The sequence below is a fragment of the Lepidochelys olivacea genome (genome assembly GCF_965140295.1).
Source record: "Lepidochelys olivacea isolate rLepOli2 genome assembly, chromosome: 2".
NCBI lineage: Eukaryota > Metazoa > Chordata > Testudines > Cheloniidae > Lepidochelys > Lepidochelys olivacea.
The window spans coordinates 209,336,860-209,360,032 of record NC_140412.1 but is presented as its reverse complement, the minus strand read 5'-3'; the positions used below and the strand labels follow the sequence as shown (position 1 = coordinate 209,360,032).

At 41.8% G+C, this 23,173-nt stretch overlaps 1 protein-coding gene across 1 annotated transcript in view; it reads right to left on the bottom strand.

Moving 5' to 3' along the window:
• SPMIP4 (sperm microtubule inner protein 4) overlaps positions 1-22,685 on the bottom strand; it is a gene marked incomplete at both ends in the record, with an annotated part of 40,499 nt that extends 17,814 nt beyond the window's left edge. Inside the window, 4 exons of the mRNA XM_084618070.1 lie at positions 2,195-2,224; positions 10,356-10,427; positions 14,801-14,977; positions 22,552-22,685. Of these exons, the coding sequence (XP_084474196.1) occupies positions 2,195-2,224; positions 10,356-10,427; positions 14,801-14,977; positions 22,552-22,685 (413 nt within the window). The remainder of the gene's footprint in view (positions 1-2,194; positions 2,225-10,355; positions 10,428-14,800; positions 14,978-22,551) is intronic.
• Positions 22,686-23,173: the final 488 nt, after the last annotated feature.

The window sequence follows — 23,173 nt, the reverse complement described above, 5'->3', positions numbered from 1 at the left end:
TAGGTGGGGTAATGAGGTGTGACCATAAAAGCCTTTCCATGCCCACTGGCAAAGGGTTCAATGTCATGTAACAGCAACTTCTATCAACCCTGACCAACACATTGCTGTCATGATATTTATCTATAAAGTATGTTGTGTAAGATATTAAATGAAAGCTGGTGACACAGTGGTCATTCATATCATTGTGAAATGTGTGTCTTGACACTATCTAAGGCATTATGGATATTTACTGATATTATGCTTTAACACCTGTAACCAAACAAACAGAGAAACAGGTTTTCTTCCAGACAAGAGGGAGGCTAGTTATCTCCCTGTCTCTAATGTAAATTGAGCATGGTGATGTCAGAGACAAGGGTCAGTTCATTTGCATGGGAGGCATGCAGGAGGAGCCAATTAACACGAGGATGTGAAATCAGGATGAGAAGACACTGGAGTCTGAACCCCAGGGGTTCATCCTGACTTTACTGACAAAAACAATAAACTTTGAGGAATTTAAGGGGAAGCTAAAAGACATTTTGGATCCATCCCTGAGGGAATAAAGAGGTCAGTGCTCTTTGCATCTGTGAACGATGGATCCCAGACATGTGGGCTGGTGACACTGAGAAGTGGCTTGTCATAACCATACAGCTAAGGGTAGCCTAGAATTCCTCCTTACCTGTAAGGGGTTAAGAAGTTCAAATAACATGGTTGGCACCTGACCAAATGGGGAAAGGACCAATGGGGAAAGAAGATACTTTCAAATCGGGGGGTGGGGGAAGGCTTTGTTGTGCTCTTTGTGTGTTCTCTGGGGAAGCAGAGAAGCATCAGGTCAGAAAACTTCTCCTAAAATCATCCTAAAATGAGTCTCAATATTGGAAAAAGAGTAAGTAAATAAGGCAAGGTGTGTTAGATTATCTTTTGATTTTAGTTTGTGAATTTTCCCTTTGCTAGAAGGAGGTTTTTTCCTGTCTTTTGTAACTTTGAACTAAGCTTAGAGGGAGCTTCTCTGTGTTTGTGAATCTTTTGTTACCCTGTAAAGTTATCTTTCATCCTGATTTTACAGAGGTGATTCTTTCACCTTTTCTTTAAATAAAATTCTTCTTTTAAAAACCTGATTGATTTTTCAGTGTCGTATTGACTCAAGGGATGGGTCTATGCTCACTTTGTAACCAATTGGTTAGGATATTATTCTCAAGCCTCCCCAGGAAAGGGGGTGTAAGGGCTTGGGAGGATATTTTGGGGGAGATAGGGCTCCAAGTGGCCCTCCCTGAATGCTTGTTTAAATCCCTTGGTGGTGGCAGCATACTGTCCAAGGACAAAAGGAATTTGTGCCTTGGGGAAGTTTTTAACTTAAGCTAGTAGAAATAAGCTTAGGGGGTCTTTCATGCAGGTCCCCACATCTGTACCCTAGAGTTCAGAGTGGGGAGGGAACCCTGACATGGCTGTAGGTGAGAAAACTGCTTTTGACAACAGTTGGAGTCTGCTAAGGTTATATGTAGTCTCTTAGAAGTGAGTTAAACTTTTCTTTTATTTGTTACCATTTCTGTTTCTATTATCTTTGCTTAGTGTCACTTAAATCTCTGTTCTTTATTATTAAACTTTTTCTTGTTTTATTATCAATTCATCTCAATGTTGTTATGTTAGAGTAAGGTGGAAATGCTCAGCTGAACCAACAGGCTGGGTATTCTGTCTCTTTGGAGACAGCAGACTTGGTATTTCTGTCAGTGACAGGCTCTTCCAAGGGGTTTGGGGGCTAGGGTGTATCAGGTGTTAGCCACAAGGCAAAGAGGGCTGGGAAAGGTCCTAAGGAGTTTGTTTGGCAGGCTAACAAGCTGTGGTGGCAGGGAGCTGTTACTCAGTTTAACACCAACAAATCTCTTATGCTAAAACAAAGGTGTAACAAGATCATTCATAACCCAGAGAAAGTATCACATGGCACTAGCAAGAGTGAGTCAGCAAAATGCATTTAGACCTTAGCCATCAGCCAGCAAGATCAACACCTGCTAAGAGGGTGGGGTGCTTTGGACAAGCACTAATAAATTTACCATTGTATGTGTTCATTCTGTAGTGAGATCTCTCTTTTTTTCCTAGTGCTAACTTTTCCCTTATCTATTGCCAGAGTACTTAAATTATATCAGTGCGGATATAAAATAGAGGAACTGCCTTTCTTTTAAGGCATAAAGAAAAAGGTACAATATAAATGATATAAACTTACTCGATTGAATTAGCTGGAGGTTCAGGAAGCCTGTATTAGAGAAAAGAAAATATTAGGTGACTAATTTGGAGTGATCAATATTCATTGTGATTCTCTCTCTCCTTTTTATCTAAATCAGTACAATCAACAAACATTAGAGACAAATTAATGTGTAATAAACACAGATAATACTCTCACTGATATCAGTCTCTGGGTGTGAAAGTCCTTTACATGTTTAGGTGCCAAAATATGAAAGCTCAATGGGCGGTGGGGGTGTGTCAGTTTAGAAGAAACAGGAAAAAAAGTCACCTCTAATACTTCCTTGTCACGAGCCCTACCTTAGTAAACATCACTCGATAGTACTTTTAAAAAAAGGAAGCCTTTTTATCAGTAATGCAAAACAGAAGAATCTGAAAATATAGCCACTCTATTCACAGGATTAGTAGAGAAATTATATAATCATTTTTCAATGATAAATTTTTTATTCTTCACAGTAGAGACTTATTTTTTTAAAAAAGCAGTAAGGTGGAGGATGTTTCCCAAACTTGGGATGCCGCTTGTTCAGGGAAAGCCCCTGGCGGGCCGGGCCGGTTTGTTTACCTGTCGTGTCCGCAGGTTCGGCCAATTGCGGCTCCCAATGGCCGCTGTTCACCGCTCCAGGCCAATGGGGGCTGCGGGAAGCGGTGGCCGGTATGTCCCTCGGCCCATGCCATTTCCTGCAACCCCCATTGGCCTGCAGTGGTGAACCGCGGCCCGTGGGAGCCGCGATCGGCCAAACCTGCGGATGTGGCAGGTAAACAAACCAGCCCGGCCCATCAGGGGCTTTCCCTGAACAAGCGGCGTCCCAAGTTTGGAAAACACTCGTCTACACTATAGAGTTAGGCCGACATAAGGCAGCTTATGCCAACCTATGTCAGTGTCTATGCTACAGCCTTGCTCCCGCTGATGTAAATGCCGTGCAACATAGTAACTCCACCTCCAAGAGAGAAATAGGGCTTATGTCCGTGTAGGTAGGGCAATGCAGTGTCTCTATAGAGCGCTGTAAAACTGACAAGAAAGCTGGCTCCCAGCTCCCCAGCCCGGCTGCTGCGCGGTCTCCGCTCTGAGCTGCGCTGCTACACAGACTTCCAGCCTGGACTGCCACCCGGGCTCCCCAATGTCAGCCCTGCTGCCCCCTGGGGTCCTGGCTCTCCACTCACTGCCAGGAGCACATCAGCTGACCGGGCTCCGGGTGCGGATCCGCTGGAGGTGAGAAGCCCCAGGTGTGGACAACAGTATGGACATCACGCACCGCAGTAATTACTGCGGTGGCTATAAGTCTACCGAACTGTCCCAGAGCTATTTCATTACTTCACATCAGTCATTATGGGGGTACCCATAGCCAGGTTCTATTCCAGCCTCTGGCCTGCAGGGTGACCTTGGGCAAGTCATGTCACTGCTCTGTGCCTCAGTTTCCCCATCTGTAAAATAGGGATAAGAAACTGACTTCCTTTGTAGAGTGCTTTGAGATCTACTGATAAAAAAGCACTGTATAAGAGCATGATATAAGGTATTAGTATGAATTATTGTTTATTTAAATGAAGAGCTGTCTGTCAGGCAGTATAGGATCTAAAGTATATGCATTTGGCTTTTGCACAGGGCTGCTGATCTCTGAAGAGGAACACTGGAATATTATGGGCATTCCTTGAGGTGCATTCATACACATGGGCATGTGTATCTAGGGAGGCTTCTGGAGGGATTACTTTTCTCTGGGCAAACAAAACTCTTTTTAGGGCTTTCTCCTTGCCCCAGAAGGACAGCCAATCATTAAAACCCTGAGTTTCCATATTTTCCCTTTTGAAATAATCTCGGATTCCTGTTAAACCTATGAATTGGAGAAGCCTGTACAATTCATCTCCTTGTTAGTTCTGTTTCATATCTTAAATACCAGGCACAGTCAGTTATGGATCTCTTTAAGGCCATTACACTTTTGATCACTAAACAAAATGTAGGGAGAGGGTCGTGTCACACAGTAACACTCAGTATAATCACTGTGTGATGTGATATCTCACAAAATTTCATCATAAGCTAACTCGTGCCTCCACTAAAATGAACAAAGATAATTGCTTTTCTTTTTTATGTGTGATATTTACAGAGATCATAGGACTTCAACAAATGTCAAATTCTGACAATCATTTACATACTGTTATTTTTGTAACCACCTGGATTTTCAGGACATGCTTGTTAGTTACAACTCAGAGCCTGACACTGTGCCTGCCTTGGAAAACTAAGCAGTTACAGAATTAACTGCATTTACACAAATGCAATTTTTAAAAGTTTATTCATCCTACTAATACCTATATTTGGTTTTCCACCTTTTCAGTTAGATAAATTAATTTTCTGGCCACAGGCAGATGGAATTGTGTAAATACCAGCATAGGGCTTGATTCTCCTTTCAGGTGCACTGGTTTTACATGAGTGTAACTCCACTGACTTCAATGGAGCTATTTCTGATTTACTCCCATGTAAGCAAGAGGAGCTTCAGTCCCGTATGTGCTTTGGGGAGGGAGGATTATTTATTTGTAGATGTTTCTATAGCACTCAGCACTGGAATATCTAAACTCTAGGTAGTAAGAAAGTAGCAGTAAACTTACACTTTCAATACCAGAACGTACTTTATAGAAGCTTTTAGGGCCTGAGAACATAAACAGTCAAAAAAGCCTGAACCCCACATTTTCAGAAGTGTCCACTAATTTGGGGTGCCTTCATTTTTCAAATCTCAAATTGGGGAACCAAACACTGATGGCACTCAAAATTAGTGGATATTTTTGAAAATGTGGGCCTAAGCCTTTAAAAGAGAGGAGAAGGGAATAGTAATTGGGCCAAATTTGGCTGTCACAGTTACATCAATATCTTCACTGGAGTTGGTTTGGGTTTATGCTAAAGTTCACAAGCATTATAATAGATTTACACAGCTGTAAACAGGAACAGAATTTGGCCTTATATATATGTCACACGTTATAGTCCTTCAAACTAACCAGCTGTATCAGAATATTAAATGCAATCTGTAAAGAAAAGTACAGTGTGCCTATTTACTCACACTTATAATAGAGGAATGATAGTTATGGGACTGTCAGCTTTTACTTATATTTGTGTGTTCGTGGAGTTTATAGTCAGCCTAAAATTTACTCTGGTCTGAAATTTTGGTGTAAATTATTTTTCCTTTTTTATGTTATAAAAGTGCAAAACAGAAGTTTTGCTTTCAGATCATATTAGATTGTATATGCCTTGGGATACCATATGTTTGTGCAATCCATTGGTCAGTGCGTGTTACAGTTCCCCTCCTAATTTGCGCAGGCCACAGCACCTATGGGTCTGTTACAGCCCCCAACTACTAGGCCTAACTCAGGCTGTAAAAAGACTTTGCTTTCTAGCTCTGGAAGTCCTCAGTCCAGTCCCTGGTTGGTCAAGATGGTTGCTGTCATATGTGTGCAGCAATGAGCATGGGGGGGGGGGGCAATCAGCTAGTAGCAGCCACACCATTTTTTGTACATCAGGGCACAGACATGGTTTCTTTTCAGACACAATTAGTCTATTCAAAGTATTGGCTTTGTGTACTTTTGCAGTTTTTGGAAACAATAGTTCCTTCAGCTCCCTTCACTGTATGGTGCACCATGGGGTGGCGGCTTAACAGTTCAGAAATACTGCTGGGGGGACACAGCTCGAAGGCAGCTTCTTGGGATGCCTTCCCCCAAACACTCTAGTGCACTTTGAGCACCTCTGTAGAAAATGGGCTGCCTGGAGGCAGTCAGCTGAGTGTGGTAGGAAGGTGTCAGGTTGTGGTGGGGGGGGATGGACCTGAGGAATGGCCGCTCTAAGTGGTACATTCCACCACTCCTGCACACTAAGTCTGTGTGAAAAATCTAAATAGATTAGAAATGGCATTTACTCATCCTATGCACAGTGACCCTTTGGGATGGATTACAGGTGATGCCTGGCAGCCAATGGTGCGACAACTACAAGCCTGTGAGGCTGACACTGCTGTGGGGGCAGGACCAGAGAGGAGTGCAGTTGGACATACCATTTTCTAGTGGGCCCCAGATCACTGGCACAAGGAGAAGGATTTTCTACAAGGCTGTCATAAATATAAAGGGAAGGGTAAACCCTTTAAAATCCCTCCTGGCCAGAGGGAAAAGTCCTCTCACCTGTAAAGGGTTAAGAAGCTAAAGGTAACCTCGCTGGCACCTGACCAAAATGACCAATGAGGAAACAAGATACTTTCAAAAGCTGGGAGGGGGGAAAAAAACAAAGGGTCTGTGTCTGTCTGTGTGATGCTTTTGTCGGGGACAGAACAGGAATGGAGTCTTAGAATTTAGTAAGTAATCTAGCTAGGTATGTGTTAGATTATGATTTCTTTACATGGCTGAGAAAATAGCTGTGTTGAATAGAATGAATATTCCTGTCTGTGTGTCTTTTTTGTAACTTAAAGTTTTGCCTAGAGGGATTCTCTATGTTAGAATCTAATTACCCTGTTTAAGGTATCTACCATCCTGATTTTACAGAGGTGATTTCTTTTTACTTCTATTAAAAGTCTTCTTGTAAGGAAACTGAATGTTTTTTCATTGTTCTAAGATCCAAGGGTTTGGGTCTGTGGTCACCTACGCAAATTGGTGGGGATTTTTACCAAACCTTCCCCAGGAAGTAGGGTGCAAGGATTGGGAGGATTTTGGGGGGAAAGACGTGTCCAAACTCCGTTTTTTTCAGGAACCCAGATAAAGTTTGGTGGTGGCAGTGGAAATCCAAGGGCAAAGGGTAAAATTAATTTGTACCTTGGGGAAGTTTTATCCTAAGCTGGTAAAAGTAAGCTTAGGAGGTTTTCATGCAGGTCCCCACATCTTTACCCTAGAGTTCAGAGTGGGGAAGGAACCTTGACAAAGGCCTAGATGGATTTTTGTGGCCCCACCCCTTGCACAGCATCCCTGGTGGCCTCTTGGATTGGGAGGATAAATGTGGGTCTTTGGTGGCACATCAAAGCTTCTGCGAGGGGCTGATTACCTTGTTCTCCTGTGCGTGTTTTTAACTGGGAGGGAAGATATGGCCCACAGTTCATTTGTTTTGAAAGGCACTTCCTGTATATGCAAAGCCATTCATTGTCATGGAAAACTACATAAGGATTTGTGGTTATGACAAACGCACAGTAATCCCATTATGGTACATGACATCTAGTTACGGCAAATGCACAGTGAATCATTTTCCATGAGAGACTGTAATGGCTCAAAAGAGCCATCACAAGTGATAATGGCAATACACTGAGTATTAAGAGCTCCCTAGTAAGTCTCCAGAGCAGCACTCAGCCAGTGGTTTTCAACACAGATTTCGCAAGGCTATCACTACCTTACAGTCTGATACCGCGGGGAGAGTACTGAAAGTTACATAAATGTCTTCGCTCTGAAAAACCTGTGAGTATAGATGTGACAAATTGTCTAGGCATTTAAAAAAAGATCTGCTCTTTCTTTACAACATAAAAAAAATCTTTCAAAGATGAAATATGAGTGAATATGATCGTATGGAAACAATGAACAGAGACTGAATATTAAAAAGAGCATAGAAACACTGGAAGCCTTATCTTTCAGGTTACATTTTAATTTTAAAAATAATTAAGAAAATTTATCAACGCACTCTCAATTAAAACATTCCGGGGCCATGGCAGGATTCTATTCAGTATGCACTGGGCCAGATATTGATCTGTCCCTGTGGCAACATGCCTCCTCCCCTTATGTAGCCTGCCCAGATCATAACAGCAGTCCCTGGAAAGGGATCATGGGCCAACAAGCATGCAGAGTGGGGCTAGTATGTAAGGGGAGCAACTTGCACTGCCTGCACTCGGGGTGGGCCAGAGTAGAAATGACTGAATTTGGGATTATGAGGATACAGTGGAAAAGGTGGAAGAAGCTGTTGCCTGAGTAGCTGTTCTGTGCCTTGGGTTGGGGATGTATTTCACTCCACAACCCTCCCATAGTTCACCTGGTGTCCCAGCCTTTACACAGGCAGAGTGAATTCTCTCCAATATGAATTACCATTTACAAGGCATTCATGTGGTCATCAAAATACAAGAGGCCAAATCCTTGCCTGGTGTCATTCTCGTGAAATCAATGGAGTTACATCAGAAATGGATTAGGCCCATGAAGTGTAAAATAAAACCAAGTCAGCTTGCTGAACATTCCAGGTGAATGAGAGGCGATCTGAAACCCGCCCAAAGAAAAAGACGGAGTTAAAACTGAAACTCTTATTTATCTTTAATCCACTGGGCCTGATCCTGCATTTCTTGCATACCTGCTGGGGTATAGTGCAAAGGTTGGCAGGGCTGAACTCAGTGTACATAGATTCTTGTATTATACCAGTTTCCAAATGCTCCAGCAATTACAAAACCCCACGCTGAGGACAAATCCTTGTCACTTGTGCAAAGCTCAAGCAAATGTGCTGTGTGTGTGTGTGTGTGTGTGGGGGTAATATGCAGAACTTGTAAGGAAGGATTTCGCCCCACGACCTGCAGTCACAGTTCGCAAGAGCTGCACAGCCAATACCTTTAGGCTGCATTATCGGTCAAGGCCCAGTAAAGGTGAGCTTTGGCCAACACACTCTTTCAGTTTACCAAACCCACCCTCCCTTGGCCTACTTTCAAATCCCTATTGTGTGGTGCCACGGAGGCAGCCGGCACACAGCCCTACACCCTGGGGCACAGGGCTGCAGATTCATCCTGTGCAGTTTCTTTGTGGCCTGTCTTCACCCTCACACAGCACAGCTGTGTAGTTCTGCTGCCCTTCCGGCCCTCGTGGCTCACACAAAATGCCCAAGAGGATAGCATGCTTTGGAATTTGGCAGGCACTATAGATGGGGAGGGTTGCTTGCCATCTGGCTGGCTTTTAATCAGCCTGGCTGGTTTTTGTACGGCGTTGCCGGTGAAAAGATTTAGTGTGCTCCCCCTGCCCCTTGGGACCAGCATTCCCTGTTTGTTACATGCACATGTGGCTATGCAGTGGTTTTGTAATTACTGCACATCACTTGGCTGGGAGCACAGCTGGCACCTGCCTCTGTGTGCTGGCCTCTCAACCTGCTGAGCCGTAGCATCTCCTCCTGACCTTGGGGGCCAAGAAGCAAGACGGACCGAGGCTCGTCATCAGAGAGGGATAAGGAACGGGGTAGAGGAGACAGAGGCTACTGAGAGGGGACAGTAGTGGGGCTCCCTCAAGTACTGAAGCTCCTGTGAGTGGGCGGGTGTAGAAGCTCATGCGGGCAGAGGAATGGGCAGCTGTGTGTCTAGGTGACCAAAGAGAGGGCTGTGGCCACAGGTGTGGGGTAATAATTAGCTACTGTTAGCACTAGGACCCTTTTTGTTGGTGGTGGCGGCGTGGCCAGGGGCTAATTTTTCTGAATCTTGGAGATGGCAATCCTGCTGAGGAAGGGGTGAGGGTGAATCACGTACTGTTCCCCTCATTGGCCAGATAACCAGGGGAAGTTAATACAGCCTTAGCCCTAAATAACTAAGCATACAGGATATGCAACACGGCTAAGTTAACGTTGTGAGGACCGTAACTTGTTCATTTCCTGACTTTTGAGTGTTTAAACTCATAATTACTGTTACATTAACCTAAACATTTTGGGTTTTGAGCTGGAAGTTTCAGTGTTTTGTTGGTGCCATCATGTGGCAAAATGGTGTACTGCAGGTTTAACTGGCAGCATTCAATCTCAAGTAAACTAGCTACTCTTTTAAATAGTAGCAGTGAAAAAAGGAAACAATATCTTAGTCAAACCCCCTCTTAAAATACACCTAAAGATACCAGAGAAAACTTTAATATGATGCACACACGATGTTATGGTTAGCTCAGTGCTATTCTCTGCTAATCGGGACTCCGCCCAGTAGGAGAGAGTATTTCTGAGTGACACAGGTTGACAAATCAATAAAACCAATTCAAATCTCATTGCTTAAGAGATACTAAACTGAGTGGGGCACTGATATCTCATTCTGAACTTCCTTCCAAACTGTGTGTTTTCTGTAGTCACTCACCAACCACATTTTATACAAAGGTCATATTTCATTATAAACGTTAATCCACAAGGTCATTAAGGAGGAATGAATATTTAGCTTGCCATTGCATTTGTCACACTAAGTACATTATCTGGTCTATGCTGTAATGAAACTTACAGATCATCATTCATACGGACATCACTTTTTTTCATCTGGGTTACATCATAATACTGTTCAATGGGAAGACCTCTACAAAAAGAGAGAGAGAAAAAAACCCACAAAATAACATTTTACTTATTGGTTATTAAAATCCCAGGAAACACATATTGATTTATTTTCTTGTAAGAAATGTAGGCATAGTATGTAATTTTTGCCTGCAGTCCACAGTCTGCCCTTACCACCAATTTCAGAGATACTGGAAATGTGGATACTTACTATCAGACTCAGACTTTAACATTTAAGTTACACAGGGCCTGCTTTTCAGAAGTGTCGAGCAGTGTTGCCAATGATTTCAATGGGCACAGGATCAAGCCCTTAGAGCCTGATCCTATGAGGGGTTGAGCGTTTCATAGAAGATGCCGAGCATCCTCCATTGAAGTCAATGGGCTGGCAGAGTCAGACGCTTAGCTTGCAGAAAAACGGGACCTTTCTCAGTGATCTTTGTTGCTGCTGAAAAGACACATGACCGCTGAGTGAGATGACAGCATTTTAGCTGCCTCTGATGGAACAGATGTGGGTTATCAGCAGCTAGCATGGGGCAGGACAGAGAAAGGGAGAGCAAAGGGGACAGCCAAATTGAAGAACATACAGTCAGAGTAATCAGTTTTAAATGATAATGTTATTTCTGGAGTTAGAACAGCTTTGGGGCTTCTGACCTCCACCTGCAAAGGCTAAGCTTGTCACAGAGGTATCACTTGGAGTTTTAGAGTCTGTTTCAGAGTCCTCCACTATTTAAAGTCTGGAAGCTGTGGCTTTAATTGCATAGAAGGAGAGGAGATATGGCCTGGAAGAAGAGAGAGGAAAATGTTGGTTCAGAATGGCAAGGCATGTTTTGCTGTGTTCTGCTTGGCTTAATATGATGTTTGGGGTTGTTGGAAAGTTGACAGTCGTCTCTCCATGCAGTGATGTTGTAGCCATGTTGGTCTCAGGATATTAGAGGGACAAGGTGGGTGAGGTAATATCTCTTATTAGAGGTTTGTCCTAAACAAGCTATTACCTCACCCACCTTGCCTCACCAGTAATCTCTCCATGACATGCAGAGTGTTCTGCACTTTCTCTTCTCCAAAACCAATGTGGATTGGATCACTGCCTTCCTTCTTTTCATTTACTAGCTACTGCTGACACCTGACATCCATCTCAGAGACCAGGATGCATACTCCCCTCAGGCAATGCTTTCAGCACCATTCAGTGGACTACCCCACATGGGGGACTCTTACGGAGTAGTGATGCTTGCGTTAGCCATCCCACCCACCCTACTACCTGTACATTTTCTCTGATAAATGGCCAAGTTGCACTCAGTGTCCTGGGATATGTTAGACTCGAACACAGATCTCAATGAGAACACCGCACATAGACGATCTCCATGATGTGAATTCCCTTTTCAACTTTAAAATAAAAATGTAAGGATGACCTGGAACTTTTCATTTTTTGTCTTACTTACACTTCAGAAGTATTATGCTGCAAAGATGCATCTTTAGATTCACACAGCCTTTGTAACTATTCTAGCCGAGTGGAATAACTCAGTTAATGAGATACGGTGTTTGGGATCGGAATAACCTTTGGTTCAGTGCATCTGTAGGGAGTCATTAGTTTTGTCTGTAGAGGAAGATATTTTGGCTTCCTATGCATTTTGAGTCAGTTGACAACTGAGCATTTTGCATTGGAAACTGCATCCCCCAGCACTAAGAGGATAAATAATTGTAAATAATGCAATGCTTCTGAAAAATGGTCTTCCCTATATTATTAATGCACACTGACATCTGCTGGTCAAAACTGCACATTACCTCAGTTCTTTTTCCACATAAAACCAGCTCTGCCAATACACAGTTTCTCAAACTTAAATCTTCCTTAAGGTGTGCTCCATTTCATATATCAACCTCATTATAAGGAAACACCGAGAATATTTAAAAGCCAGAGATGTGTTAGACAGGAGTGTGCTGGAAAAATACTTTTTCCACTTTTTATCCTTCATAAACTTTCTACTGAAATTTTATAAATTGGGTTGGGAAAATTAAGCAATGAAGCATTTTGGTTATAACCACAAATTTTGGAATTACAGTACTTATACTGTTCACTATACTTCCCTATCAGTGGAACAAACAAATATATAGGAGATACCAAAGTAGAAGTATACTCATTTACAAAAACAAACAAGTAAACCAACCCCTAAATGTGGAATTTTAAAAAAAAAACCCAAGTACTTTTGTATAGGGTTCACAAACAGACAACAGCTCCACTACCAAAATCAACTATCTCAGACTCTAAATAATTTTGTTTGATATTTTAAATACAAGCTGCATAGTATGTGTGTGTGCGTGCGCAAATAAATTCAGGCTTCTTATACTTCCAGTGCTGGCATTCACCCCTCTATGGGCACAGTCACAGATTTCTAAAGTACTTCCCTTGCATCTTTCCTACTTTCCACTTTCTGATCCAGACTAAATTGTACTGTAATAAGCACATAATACACTTCTAACCTACAATCCTGGTAAATTTAATTGGAATCAACCTGCTAAGGTAGCTGCTAAGGTACCTGCAAAGGGATGCTGCTTAAACAGCCAGAAACCAATAAGCTCGGCTCCTACAATGTGGAGAAGGATATAGATAAAAGGACATAAATAAAACTTTCCAGGCAATGTAGAATTAACCTTTAGGCTTCATTGCTTCTCTGTTTGGATAACGATATGAATGTTTAGGGAGAATATTCCAATCTTAGGACCAATCCTCAGATGTATTGTAGCTCTTTTGGGTATTTGGGGACTACTTGGGCTCCTCCTGTAATTCAGAGCAACCAGGGATGCTCTAATAGCACCTGCAGTTATGGCCCCCAACGGGCCATTGAACTGGCCTACGATTACGAGATCTCCTTCCACCTTGGTACGTTCCTGAAACACCTTTTATACTGGAGGCTAAAATCAAGTGGCTATGCTGACCAGTTTACTGTTAAAGCTAGTCTTCTGTCCCCTTTTCACCGCCAGAGCAGAACAGAATGGGATGAAGCATTGGCCAGGATCTGGCCCAGTGTGTCTATACGCTGAATAAGTCTAGGATTTATATATTTAAAAACAAAACAAAACCAAGAGCAATAAAAATTCTTGTTTGGAGTCATTCCAAGGACCTGTCACCATAAAGTCAATTTCTATAAAGAAAATTGATTCCATGATGGGGGGGACAGGACAATGGCCTTGTCTCCTCTTTGTCCTCCCCACCTCATTTAGCAGCGAGTAGCATCGCTGAACATTATTTCATAATTCCGTTACAAAAGGAATGAGATCTCTGAAGTCATATCTGTTTGCAAGGCTCCTCAGCTGGTGCTGCAGACCCAGAAAGTCAGTGAGATATTCAGAGTGGATAATGCAGTTTATTTATCTTAGGTTTAGTAGAATTTTCAGAGATTTTTCTTTTTTCCTCTGTTTTGGTGTTGGATGAACCTGGTGCTACCTGTGTTGGAGGCACTAAGCTCAATGAACTTCACCACACACTTCTTGGAGGTTATGCAATCTTTGGAGACACCTGTGATCTCTCTCTCTCTCTCCTTTGTATTGTACACACAAATATACCTGTAGGAAATTATCTTTTAGAATGGTAAGAAGAATAGTCTGGGGCTAGCAGAGCCAAGGGAATGCACCACTACATATTCTGAGCCTTGTTCAATTTGACTAGGCAGGGCTGAATGGCAATTTTCAGATAATGGGCCACATTCTGGCAAAGCAGCCAGAAAGCAAGCTTCCCCAGCTACCTGGGCACTCATTTTGCATAAAGGGGAATTCCTGAGTGGTGTAGAATTCTCTGCTCTCTCAGCCCTGGGTGCAGAAGGCATGTCCATGGAAACGGCTCCCAAAATGGCTCCTGGGGTTGGGAGAAGCTGGGTGTAAGTCAGAGCAGCCTTCAGAAAAATGTCAAGAGCCTACAGTTCCCATTGACTTCAGTGGGATTTGTGGATTCTGAATGCTTCTGAAAAATCAGGCCATGAGTGAGACTTATCTAATGTCACAGAGGAAGTTTAGGACAATAGCTAATAAATACTACACCATTACCAAATGATAGGAAAAAATAAACTACACAAAGAGATCCAAAGTGCCAAGAGTTTCAATAAATACCCTGGTTTCAGAGTAGCAGCCGTGTTAGTCTGTATTTGCAAAAAGAAAAGGAGTACTTGTGGCACCTTAGAGACTAACAAATGTATTTGAAAGTGATAATGGACAGTACAACTCAGGCACACTACAAGTTAGAGCATTGTCCAAAGTGGGGGTAACTTAAAGTCTATCTCCAGAATGCAAATTATCTACATAGCTCAATCTGCATTGCTGTCCAGACTGTCCAAATAAATTGCATTCCACTAGCTGTTTCTAGGTTACAACACTTTAAAAAATTGGAATGTGTGAAGCAGGCAACTAACCTACCTTGGCCAGGAATCTCCACCATAACTATAATGTTGATGTCCTTTAGCAAACAAACAAGGAGGCTCATTCTTTGGTCTATGATCTTCTGGCAATGAAACCTGTGCAATTCCTCCATATTCTCTTTCGGTTCCCCAGGGAAGCCTGCACCACTGAAATGAATCTCTTAACTCCTCATATCTGAAACAAAAAAATAATATTCTTAAATAGCAGCAGTGACTGAGCCTTGAATGCCTTCACGGATGTCTTAACAATGGAAACATTGGATTTATTATTCTCCTGGCTATTAGCTACTCAACTTTTTGATCAAAGTTGTCATAATGAGCCTGCTCCAGTTGAATCAATGGGAGCAGAAGCAAGTCCAATATACTTTGATTGGCTGAAGGAAGAAGATAGGTGAATGTATATGCCAATATGCTGCATGCATGTCTGACCTCCTGCAATGTACATTGAGTGTATGAGCTGCTGAAACATGGTTCACCTGCCTTTTCTTCTAGGTGCTAAATACTACTACACAAACTCATATGCTGATGGATTTTCAAAGAGCCAAATGGTAGCAAGGCATCTAATTCTCACTGACTTTCAAATTAGGTGCCTAAGTACAACTGTGCTTTTGAAAATCTTCCCTTACATCTCTAGAGAGTGGGTGAAAGATGTCACTTTTCAGTACCTGCAGCCCACCAGGGCATACAACTCTATCAGACACGTCACAAGTTTCTGTGAATGGATGACTAGTTCTAGCACAATTCAGTGTGTCTATATCACCAACAGTTCTGCAGTACTATGTGTGTCGTTTACTTCATTTGTTTTATGAAGATAAGCACCAAGAAGAGTGAACATTTTACACGATTCCTTTCCCTCTTGTTTTATTCATCTGGCAGGAATTTCCCAGGTAATAATGCAGGCATAAAGCCCACCCTATCATTCTTACTGATGGGGAGATAGGATGGGAAAATGTAGACTCAGTTTCTCCCAGGTATGGTGGTTTCCTCCAACACCTGTCCATTGAACAGACCCATAAAAATACATCTAAAATTCCCGCAATAAACAAATGATTGTACTGGCCCTGGGAGTAGGAGTCCAGAGATCCCTCCCGAACTCAAAAATGACTGCTGTGCGAAGGACCAGCCATCTTCATCTTTTGAGTTTATGTTATGTTGAGTTGGCAGGGCAAAGGACTAGGAGCCAGGTCTCTTGGGTCCTATTTCCAGCTCTGCCACTAATCCAATGGACATGATTCTTCTCTCATGAAGGCTATGTCTACACTACAGACTTCTGCTGGCATAGCTATGTTGGTCAGAGGCATGATTTGTGACCAGGGTGGATTGATTCAAATCATGATTAAATCACCAAATGGAAAGTCTGGATTTAAATCAACTTTTCCATTTGTACTTCAGTTACTTTCTGAAGAATGGTGCATTCTCACTGGTTGATATAACCATTAAAACAAGTTGATTTACAACTAAATACACCCTTTACACTAGATTTTGTACATGTTTTTGCTGCCTAGGAGGTTACACGATAACAATATACATTTATTTAAGCAAATATATAGCTTAATATTTTCAGTATGTTAGAAAATGGTGAATGATATATTGCTTATTTACTAGATAATGAACTTTTTGCTCAGGATTTGCGTCAAGCTGCATTAGGGTGGTAACTGGAATTTAATTAAACACAAACAACAGCACAGAAAACTTATTTTTATTAAACAAAACAACCTGAAATATTTTGGATACAGGAACTTCTCTTATCAAAACATGTTTCACATTTACAAATAATTGATTTATTAAACAGAGGGATTAACTGTAGTAAGTGAAAAAATTGATTATATCAGGTCAGCCTGGGAAATTTTCAAATGTGCCTAAGGGAAAGGGACTGGAGCTTAAGTTCCTACTTGTCGGCGTGAATGTCCACTGCAATAAAAATCCTGCAGCACCAAGTGTCCGAACTCAGCCAGCTGACTTGAACGCATGGTGCTTGGGCTGTTCGGCTAGACACTGCAGTGTAGATGTTCAGGCTCAGACTGGAGCCCGGGTTCTGAGAGACCTACCACATGCACAGGGTTTCAGAGCCTGGGCTCCAGCCTGAGCCTGAACGTCTACACTACAAATTTTCGGCTGTGCAGCCCAAGCCCCATAAGCCTGAGTCAGCTGACCCAGGCCAGCTGCAGCCATGCCATAGGTCTGTTATTGCAGTGTAGATGTACCCTACGTCTCTGGACCATGAGACAGTTTCGTAAGTTACTTAGGCTGTCCTATTGTGCCATATTAATAAAACTTGATCTCAAAGGTTAGATGTTTTCCCCCCTGATTCTTTCTTTATGTAGAAAGGCAGTCTTCAGATCAAAGTTGTGAACAGAGGCGTATAGATTCAGCATATTTATTTTTTATTTAAATGTTTTAAGAGATTAGAATAAGTTTAGGCCTTAACATATTTTGTGCTAAATTCAGATGCCATTTTAAGTAGGTTTATTTTTTCAAAAGAAAAACTTCTTATAATGTAAATAACTAAATAAAAAACCATTTAAATTAAAAATCTGATGTTTAAAATGTTTGGGTTTTTTTCAAGAAAAATAATTGATTTTTATCCACCCTGATTGTGACCGACGTCGCCGTGCTGACAAAAGCCCTTAGCATAGATGCAGTTATACTGGCAAAACTGCCCATTTGCCAGGAGAGCTTATTTCACTGGGGGAGGTGTTGGGGGGGGGGAGCTGGAATAAACTATGCTGGCATAAACTGAGTCCACCCCAGCAGCACTTTGCTGATATAATATATTGGAACAGTACCCCAGCAAAGCGCTCCTAGTGTGGACCTGGCCGTAAACCAGTATGATTCAGAAATAACTTCACTAAAATCACTGGAGTTACACCAGTGCGAATGACAGGCACCTCACTTAATCTTTATGTGCCTTGGTTTATCCACCTGTAAAACATGTAATAATAATCCTGATTTAACTCAGAGGTTATTTATAAATTATATTGAAATATTCTGATCAAGACTACTATAGAAGTAATAAGAACACAGTATTATTATTTGTTGATGGAATAAAATACATAAACACAGGGTGAGTAAAAAGCAAGCAGTGCTTCACAGACGTGGGAAATACATGCAAAGAGTTTTTAAACAGCTCAGCACTCCCAAATAGAGAATGGTTTGTACAGAACTTCCTTCAAATTTTATCTGAAATGTAAAGTGCTTTCTAAGGGGAACTGATATTCTTCCCAAAGTACACAGGATCACAGTGAAATCACAGAAAGTTCAGTAGGGTGTATGGTACCTTGTAATATAAGGGCCAAATTGTCCTCTTGCACATTTAAACTGGAAGAAGGCTTTGAGGGAGAAAAATCTCTGTAAGGATTCCCTTGCAGAAATTCTCTCAAATCATCCAATTAGGAAAGGCCACAGGATGCTGACTGTAAACCTGGAAGATTCCTAGGCATCCATATAGATCCTGCCGGAGGGGTGGGATGGGGGAGACCAGGGCCATCAGTACAGAGAACGTATACTTTGGTCTTCACCCCACATCATTCCCTGGCAACCCAGCTCTGTAGCATTGCTTATTTCCCAGCATTTCTCATCTGTGTCATGCCATAATGGTGTTGCAATACTAAGTCATCCCTTCATGACATTGTGTCACAACATGATGCAACTTCATGAGGCAATGAGTTTGTCTTGCAGGACAAATTAAAATAACCCTCTGGGCTTATCAGAACCCTGTAGGTTATCAGAACATTTTTCTATATTTAATAGCTGAATGAATGTTAGCATCTAATTTTTGAACAGCTCTGTTTAAGATTTTGTTTTTCCCCTGAAGGTTTGAAGCCAGATATCGAATCATTGTGTATGCTGGCTGTGTCAGTAGGTGGTAAACTGAACCCAAAGGAAACATTAATGAATCATGAAAATGCTGACTTCTATCTACCTGTTACTAAGATGTGGAACAACCACTTAACCCGAGACAGAAAAGACAAACATCGCACACAATGGTACATGAATCTGACTGCCCACCGAGACCTAACAGGGCTTTGTTAAGCTTCTAATGTTTACAGTCTTTCACACAAAGGAACAGTTGTAGTCAATATCAATCCAATGGGATTTATGGTTTTCAAGGACACAAACAAAACTGTGTCTCTGCAAGAGAATATCAAACTAAAACTATACTGGACAAACTGTTAAAAAGGTGTAGAGTAGGAAACAATCCTGCACCAGCAGAGAAATGAACTAGATAGCTTAAGAGGGATTTTCCCTCCTTAACTTCCATGATTCTAGAATTATATTAAATTCTGATTGTCAAGTTCTGGAAGAATAATACTTAGAACTAAAAACTACTTTCCTTGCTTTTGATCACATGAAGTTGCCAAGTCAGCCATCTGTTTACTAGTGCATCCTTTATTTAAACTATATTTTTGCCTGCAAAATTTTCTTGTTTTCTGGCGTTCATGCCAACAGTTTATGAATATTGCGCCATAGGATGTGAGCTCATCAGATCTCATAAACAAAACAGGTTCTGACTTGATCAGAACTTGAAACTGAGATCTCCAAGGGAAACAAAAATGCTGCAGGAAGCTGTACTGGTGGTGAGTCTGTCTGAGGCAGGATTAGGGGCTTGGCCCTGGGTGTCACTCACATTGATTTCTAATTCAGTGGGCATGATTCTCCGGTGCTGTATGCCTTGCATCATCATTTACCCCAGTGTAAATCAGAATGACAGCCTTTTACGTCCAATTTACACTGGTGAAAGGGAGTGGAGAATCAGTCCCAGTGGGTGTGCAAAACTAGTATAACTTACACACTGAGTGGCATATGAGGGGCATACGCGTCAGGATACAGTTTGTGCTATAATATGAAAATCAAGAGGCGTACATAAGAGCAATCAGAGACCCCACACTTTTATGCCTGCACCAGGTCCAACACGCCCATTGCAAATCCACAGGGCCTGACTTTGGGGGTCAGTGAGCTGTGCTCAGTGCGGGACCCAAGGAGGGTGGAATAAAGTAGTAGGCATCCTGTGGAAGAAATAGTATGTGAACATGTAAGTAAAGACTCCTCATCCCAGCTCCTCGCCCAGGCACCTTGCCCAGCCAATTTCAATCTCCTCATCCAGTTTCAGTCTTTCCCATGCTCCCAGTCCCACTCTCCTTTTCCCAGTCTCAACACATGGCCCCACCTCCTCATCCAATTTCAGTCTTCCCCACCCCACACTGGTTACCAGTCCCTGTTCCCCCCTCATGGGCTGTCAGTCACTGTCTCCCTTCCCTCAGCTCCATGTCTTCCTCGCCCCATGCAGCTCCCAGCCCATTTCTTCTCCCTCTGCTGTGTTGTCCTTCCACTTCCCCTGGTCTCCTCTGCATCTGAATATGCAGGCTAATATGGTGCCAGAGGGAGGGGGAGAAGGAGGGAGGAGATGCTCTCAGTTCCAATGCCCAACACCTCAGCAGCCTGCATCAGCTGGAAGGAGCAATTGTCAGGAAAGTCCTGCTCTGCCCCCACTGCTCTAGGGTAGAGCATGCCCAGTACAGAGAGAATCTTCCAAGAATTCAGCTGCCATCCTATAATAAGTCTTTACTGAGCATGTGCAAAGTAAAACTTTTCAAAGGCTTATAACTTGGCCAAATTTGGTGTTTTCCCCCCCATAGTAACAGCAAATGGCATATCTCCGGGACCAGGGTGACCCCTCCTACCAAATTTCAAGTTCCTGCTCCAAAACATGGCTGTGATAGAGCTTCTCAATTAAGTAGCTGAAATAATTTTTTTAACATGGGAAAAACATCATATTTTTTCCTTATTTGCACCCCCCCCCCAAAAAAAATTCAGCCTGAGGAAGACACCTCGGCATGGAACATTTTAGACCAAATGGTTCAAGTTTGACAACGATATAAACAACTGGAGAACAGGGTCTTACCATGGCAAGTGTCAGCCAACCTTAATTATAGACAGCACTGCCATGCTGCCTATAAAGACCTGCTTTGTGCCCACCTATCCACTGAATTTATACAACAACACGGAATTAACCCTATTGAATGCCCAGTACACCATTACTGAAACTGATTACTTGAGGACAAAAGGAAATCTTCAGGCTCTGGTTTCCAGGGTTATATGAATTGTCCATTAGTTACTGTAAACATACAAACACAGCCTTAGAGTATTTAGAGGCAGCTTATTAACCCAAATACTGGTGACAAACATTAACCTTAAATAACAGTACACTAAAACTACTCAGCTGCAATAAGAAAAGGAGGACTTGTGGCACCTTAGAGACTAACCAATTTATTTGAGCATGAGCTTTCGTGAGCTCACGAAAGCTCATGCTCAAATAAATTGGTTAGTCTCTAAGGTGCCACAAGTCCTCCTTTTCTTTTTGCGAATACAGACTAACACGGCTGCTACTCTGAAACCTGTCAGCTGCAATAGACATATAGTAGATATATTGATATACATGAAGTTCAACCCAGTAAAAAGTGCAGATTTCTAATAATGATTAAAGTTCAGATTATTTATTATGTATTATTTAAAATAGTTGAGGCCAACCATTTTCTAAGATTTTTTTCCTTGTCATAAAATACCTATTTGCATCATTTTAAAAAAACCCTGTATTATAACCCTGATTGATATCTAGGCTAAGACCTGGTGCCAACTTCTTTTCTGATATAATGGGTGTAGCTCTACTGAGTTCAGTGAAGTCTGCACATTTATCTCGACAGAGAATTTGGCTCATGGTCCCTTAGTGAGGACATAACACTAACATTTCTCTATCCACAGAAAAAGACATATTATGACATGGCTGGGGTCATGATCATGTTTCTTTTCTATGCTTCAGCATTGTAATGTTTTGTATTGCAGAAAGGGCCTAAAAATGGTGCTTATTTTTAACAGTAAATGTTACTTGCTTTTATAGTGTTTTGTGCCCTTAGTTTTTGGCCTTTGTGCCCAGCCAACTCATCCTATTGTGGGGCACTGTCCAATCAATGAGGGTCTTTCCTCTGAGTTCAATGGGATTTGGATAAGGCCTATAATTCTCCTAGATTTTAAGTCATCAGCCATTATAACATTTCATATGCAGATTCATCTAACCTTCTATAACTTTATACGTTCACAACGCAAGCCACGATGATAGTGAAACAGCCAGCACCTTGACTAGGGAAGATACCTCAATCAGGTGACTCAGCATACAGTCTGACAGATCCAATTACATCAAATATGCTCCTGCTGAAGACTTAATATGGGATGCTAGCCTTCAAAGGACAAAATCAATGAAAACTAGTAAAACACAAAGCTCTAAGTGATATGGGAACTATAATTTAGTTTCCTATTTCTGTAGATAAAATATTATGTAGAGGAACAGTGGAGAACATGAGGACCACTACAGGTCTACTGTATGTATAAAGGTGAGAAATGTGGATCCAAAAAGGATCACTGTCCTAAATAATGAGCAGCTGAGATGTATGATTTTCTAGAATTATAAACCCAAATTCTGTCTTGTGTGGCACCCCAACTAAGGGTATAATTTGCCCCATAATTTGTCTCTGTAAATTATTGACTGAGGTAAGACAGTTTTGTGTTATAGAATTTATGGCAAGCCACAAAAATTCAACCTATGCAATCTATTTTATAGATACAGATATTTAAGGCCAAATTTTGTAATTTCATTGAAAGCAATGGGGTTGCACTAGTGTAAGTGGGAGCAGAGTTTGGCACCAATACTTTAAAATTTTCAGCAAAACACATTTTCCTTTAGTAGCTATTTCTTACCTATCCTGGGACACAGTTGGGCGTGAAGGAATTTGCAGGGGAGTCAGTGTCTCATTAGACTCTAAGGTTTTCGATAATATGTCTGTTCCCTCCCTTTCTCTATAGTAGTATGGCAGGCCATGTAACAGCTCCATGCTTCATATTTGCACGTTGAGGCCTGCAGGGAAGCTACATGGATAAAAGATTAAATCATCAAAAGAATCAGACAGTGCATCTGGATACAGTCTGAGCAAGTAACATGGGTAGCTTCTGCTGAACTTTGATACCGTTCAGCAGAGGAAACAGTGGCCACTTTGATACTGCAACTGATCCTTTGTATCAGATTACAATGTAAAACAAGAACAAAAAGATTGTTTAGAGACAGAAGTATAGCACTATGGCTTTATTCAACTCATGAACAATAGCTAGAAATACATTTTAACCAAATGGCAGGGAAAAGAAAATCTTCCCATGGAATATGGACTCTGAAAAGATTCACTTGTTATTTTTCAGATTTACCCTTAAAATCCAAAGTCTTGCTTGCTCTGTATAGACATTAATGATCACATGACACGTTTCACAACAGAAAGAGTTTGCTCCCTTGCCAAGCTTTTCCTCCTCCCACTTTTGTTCAGTGTGCTGA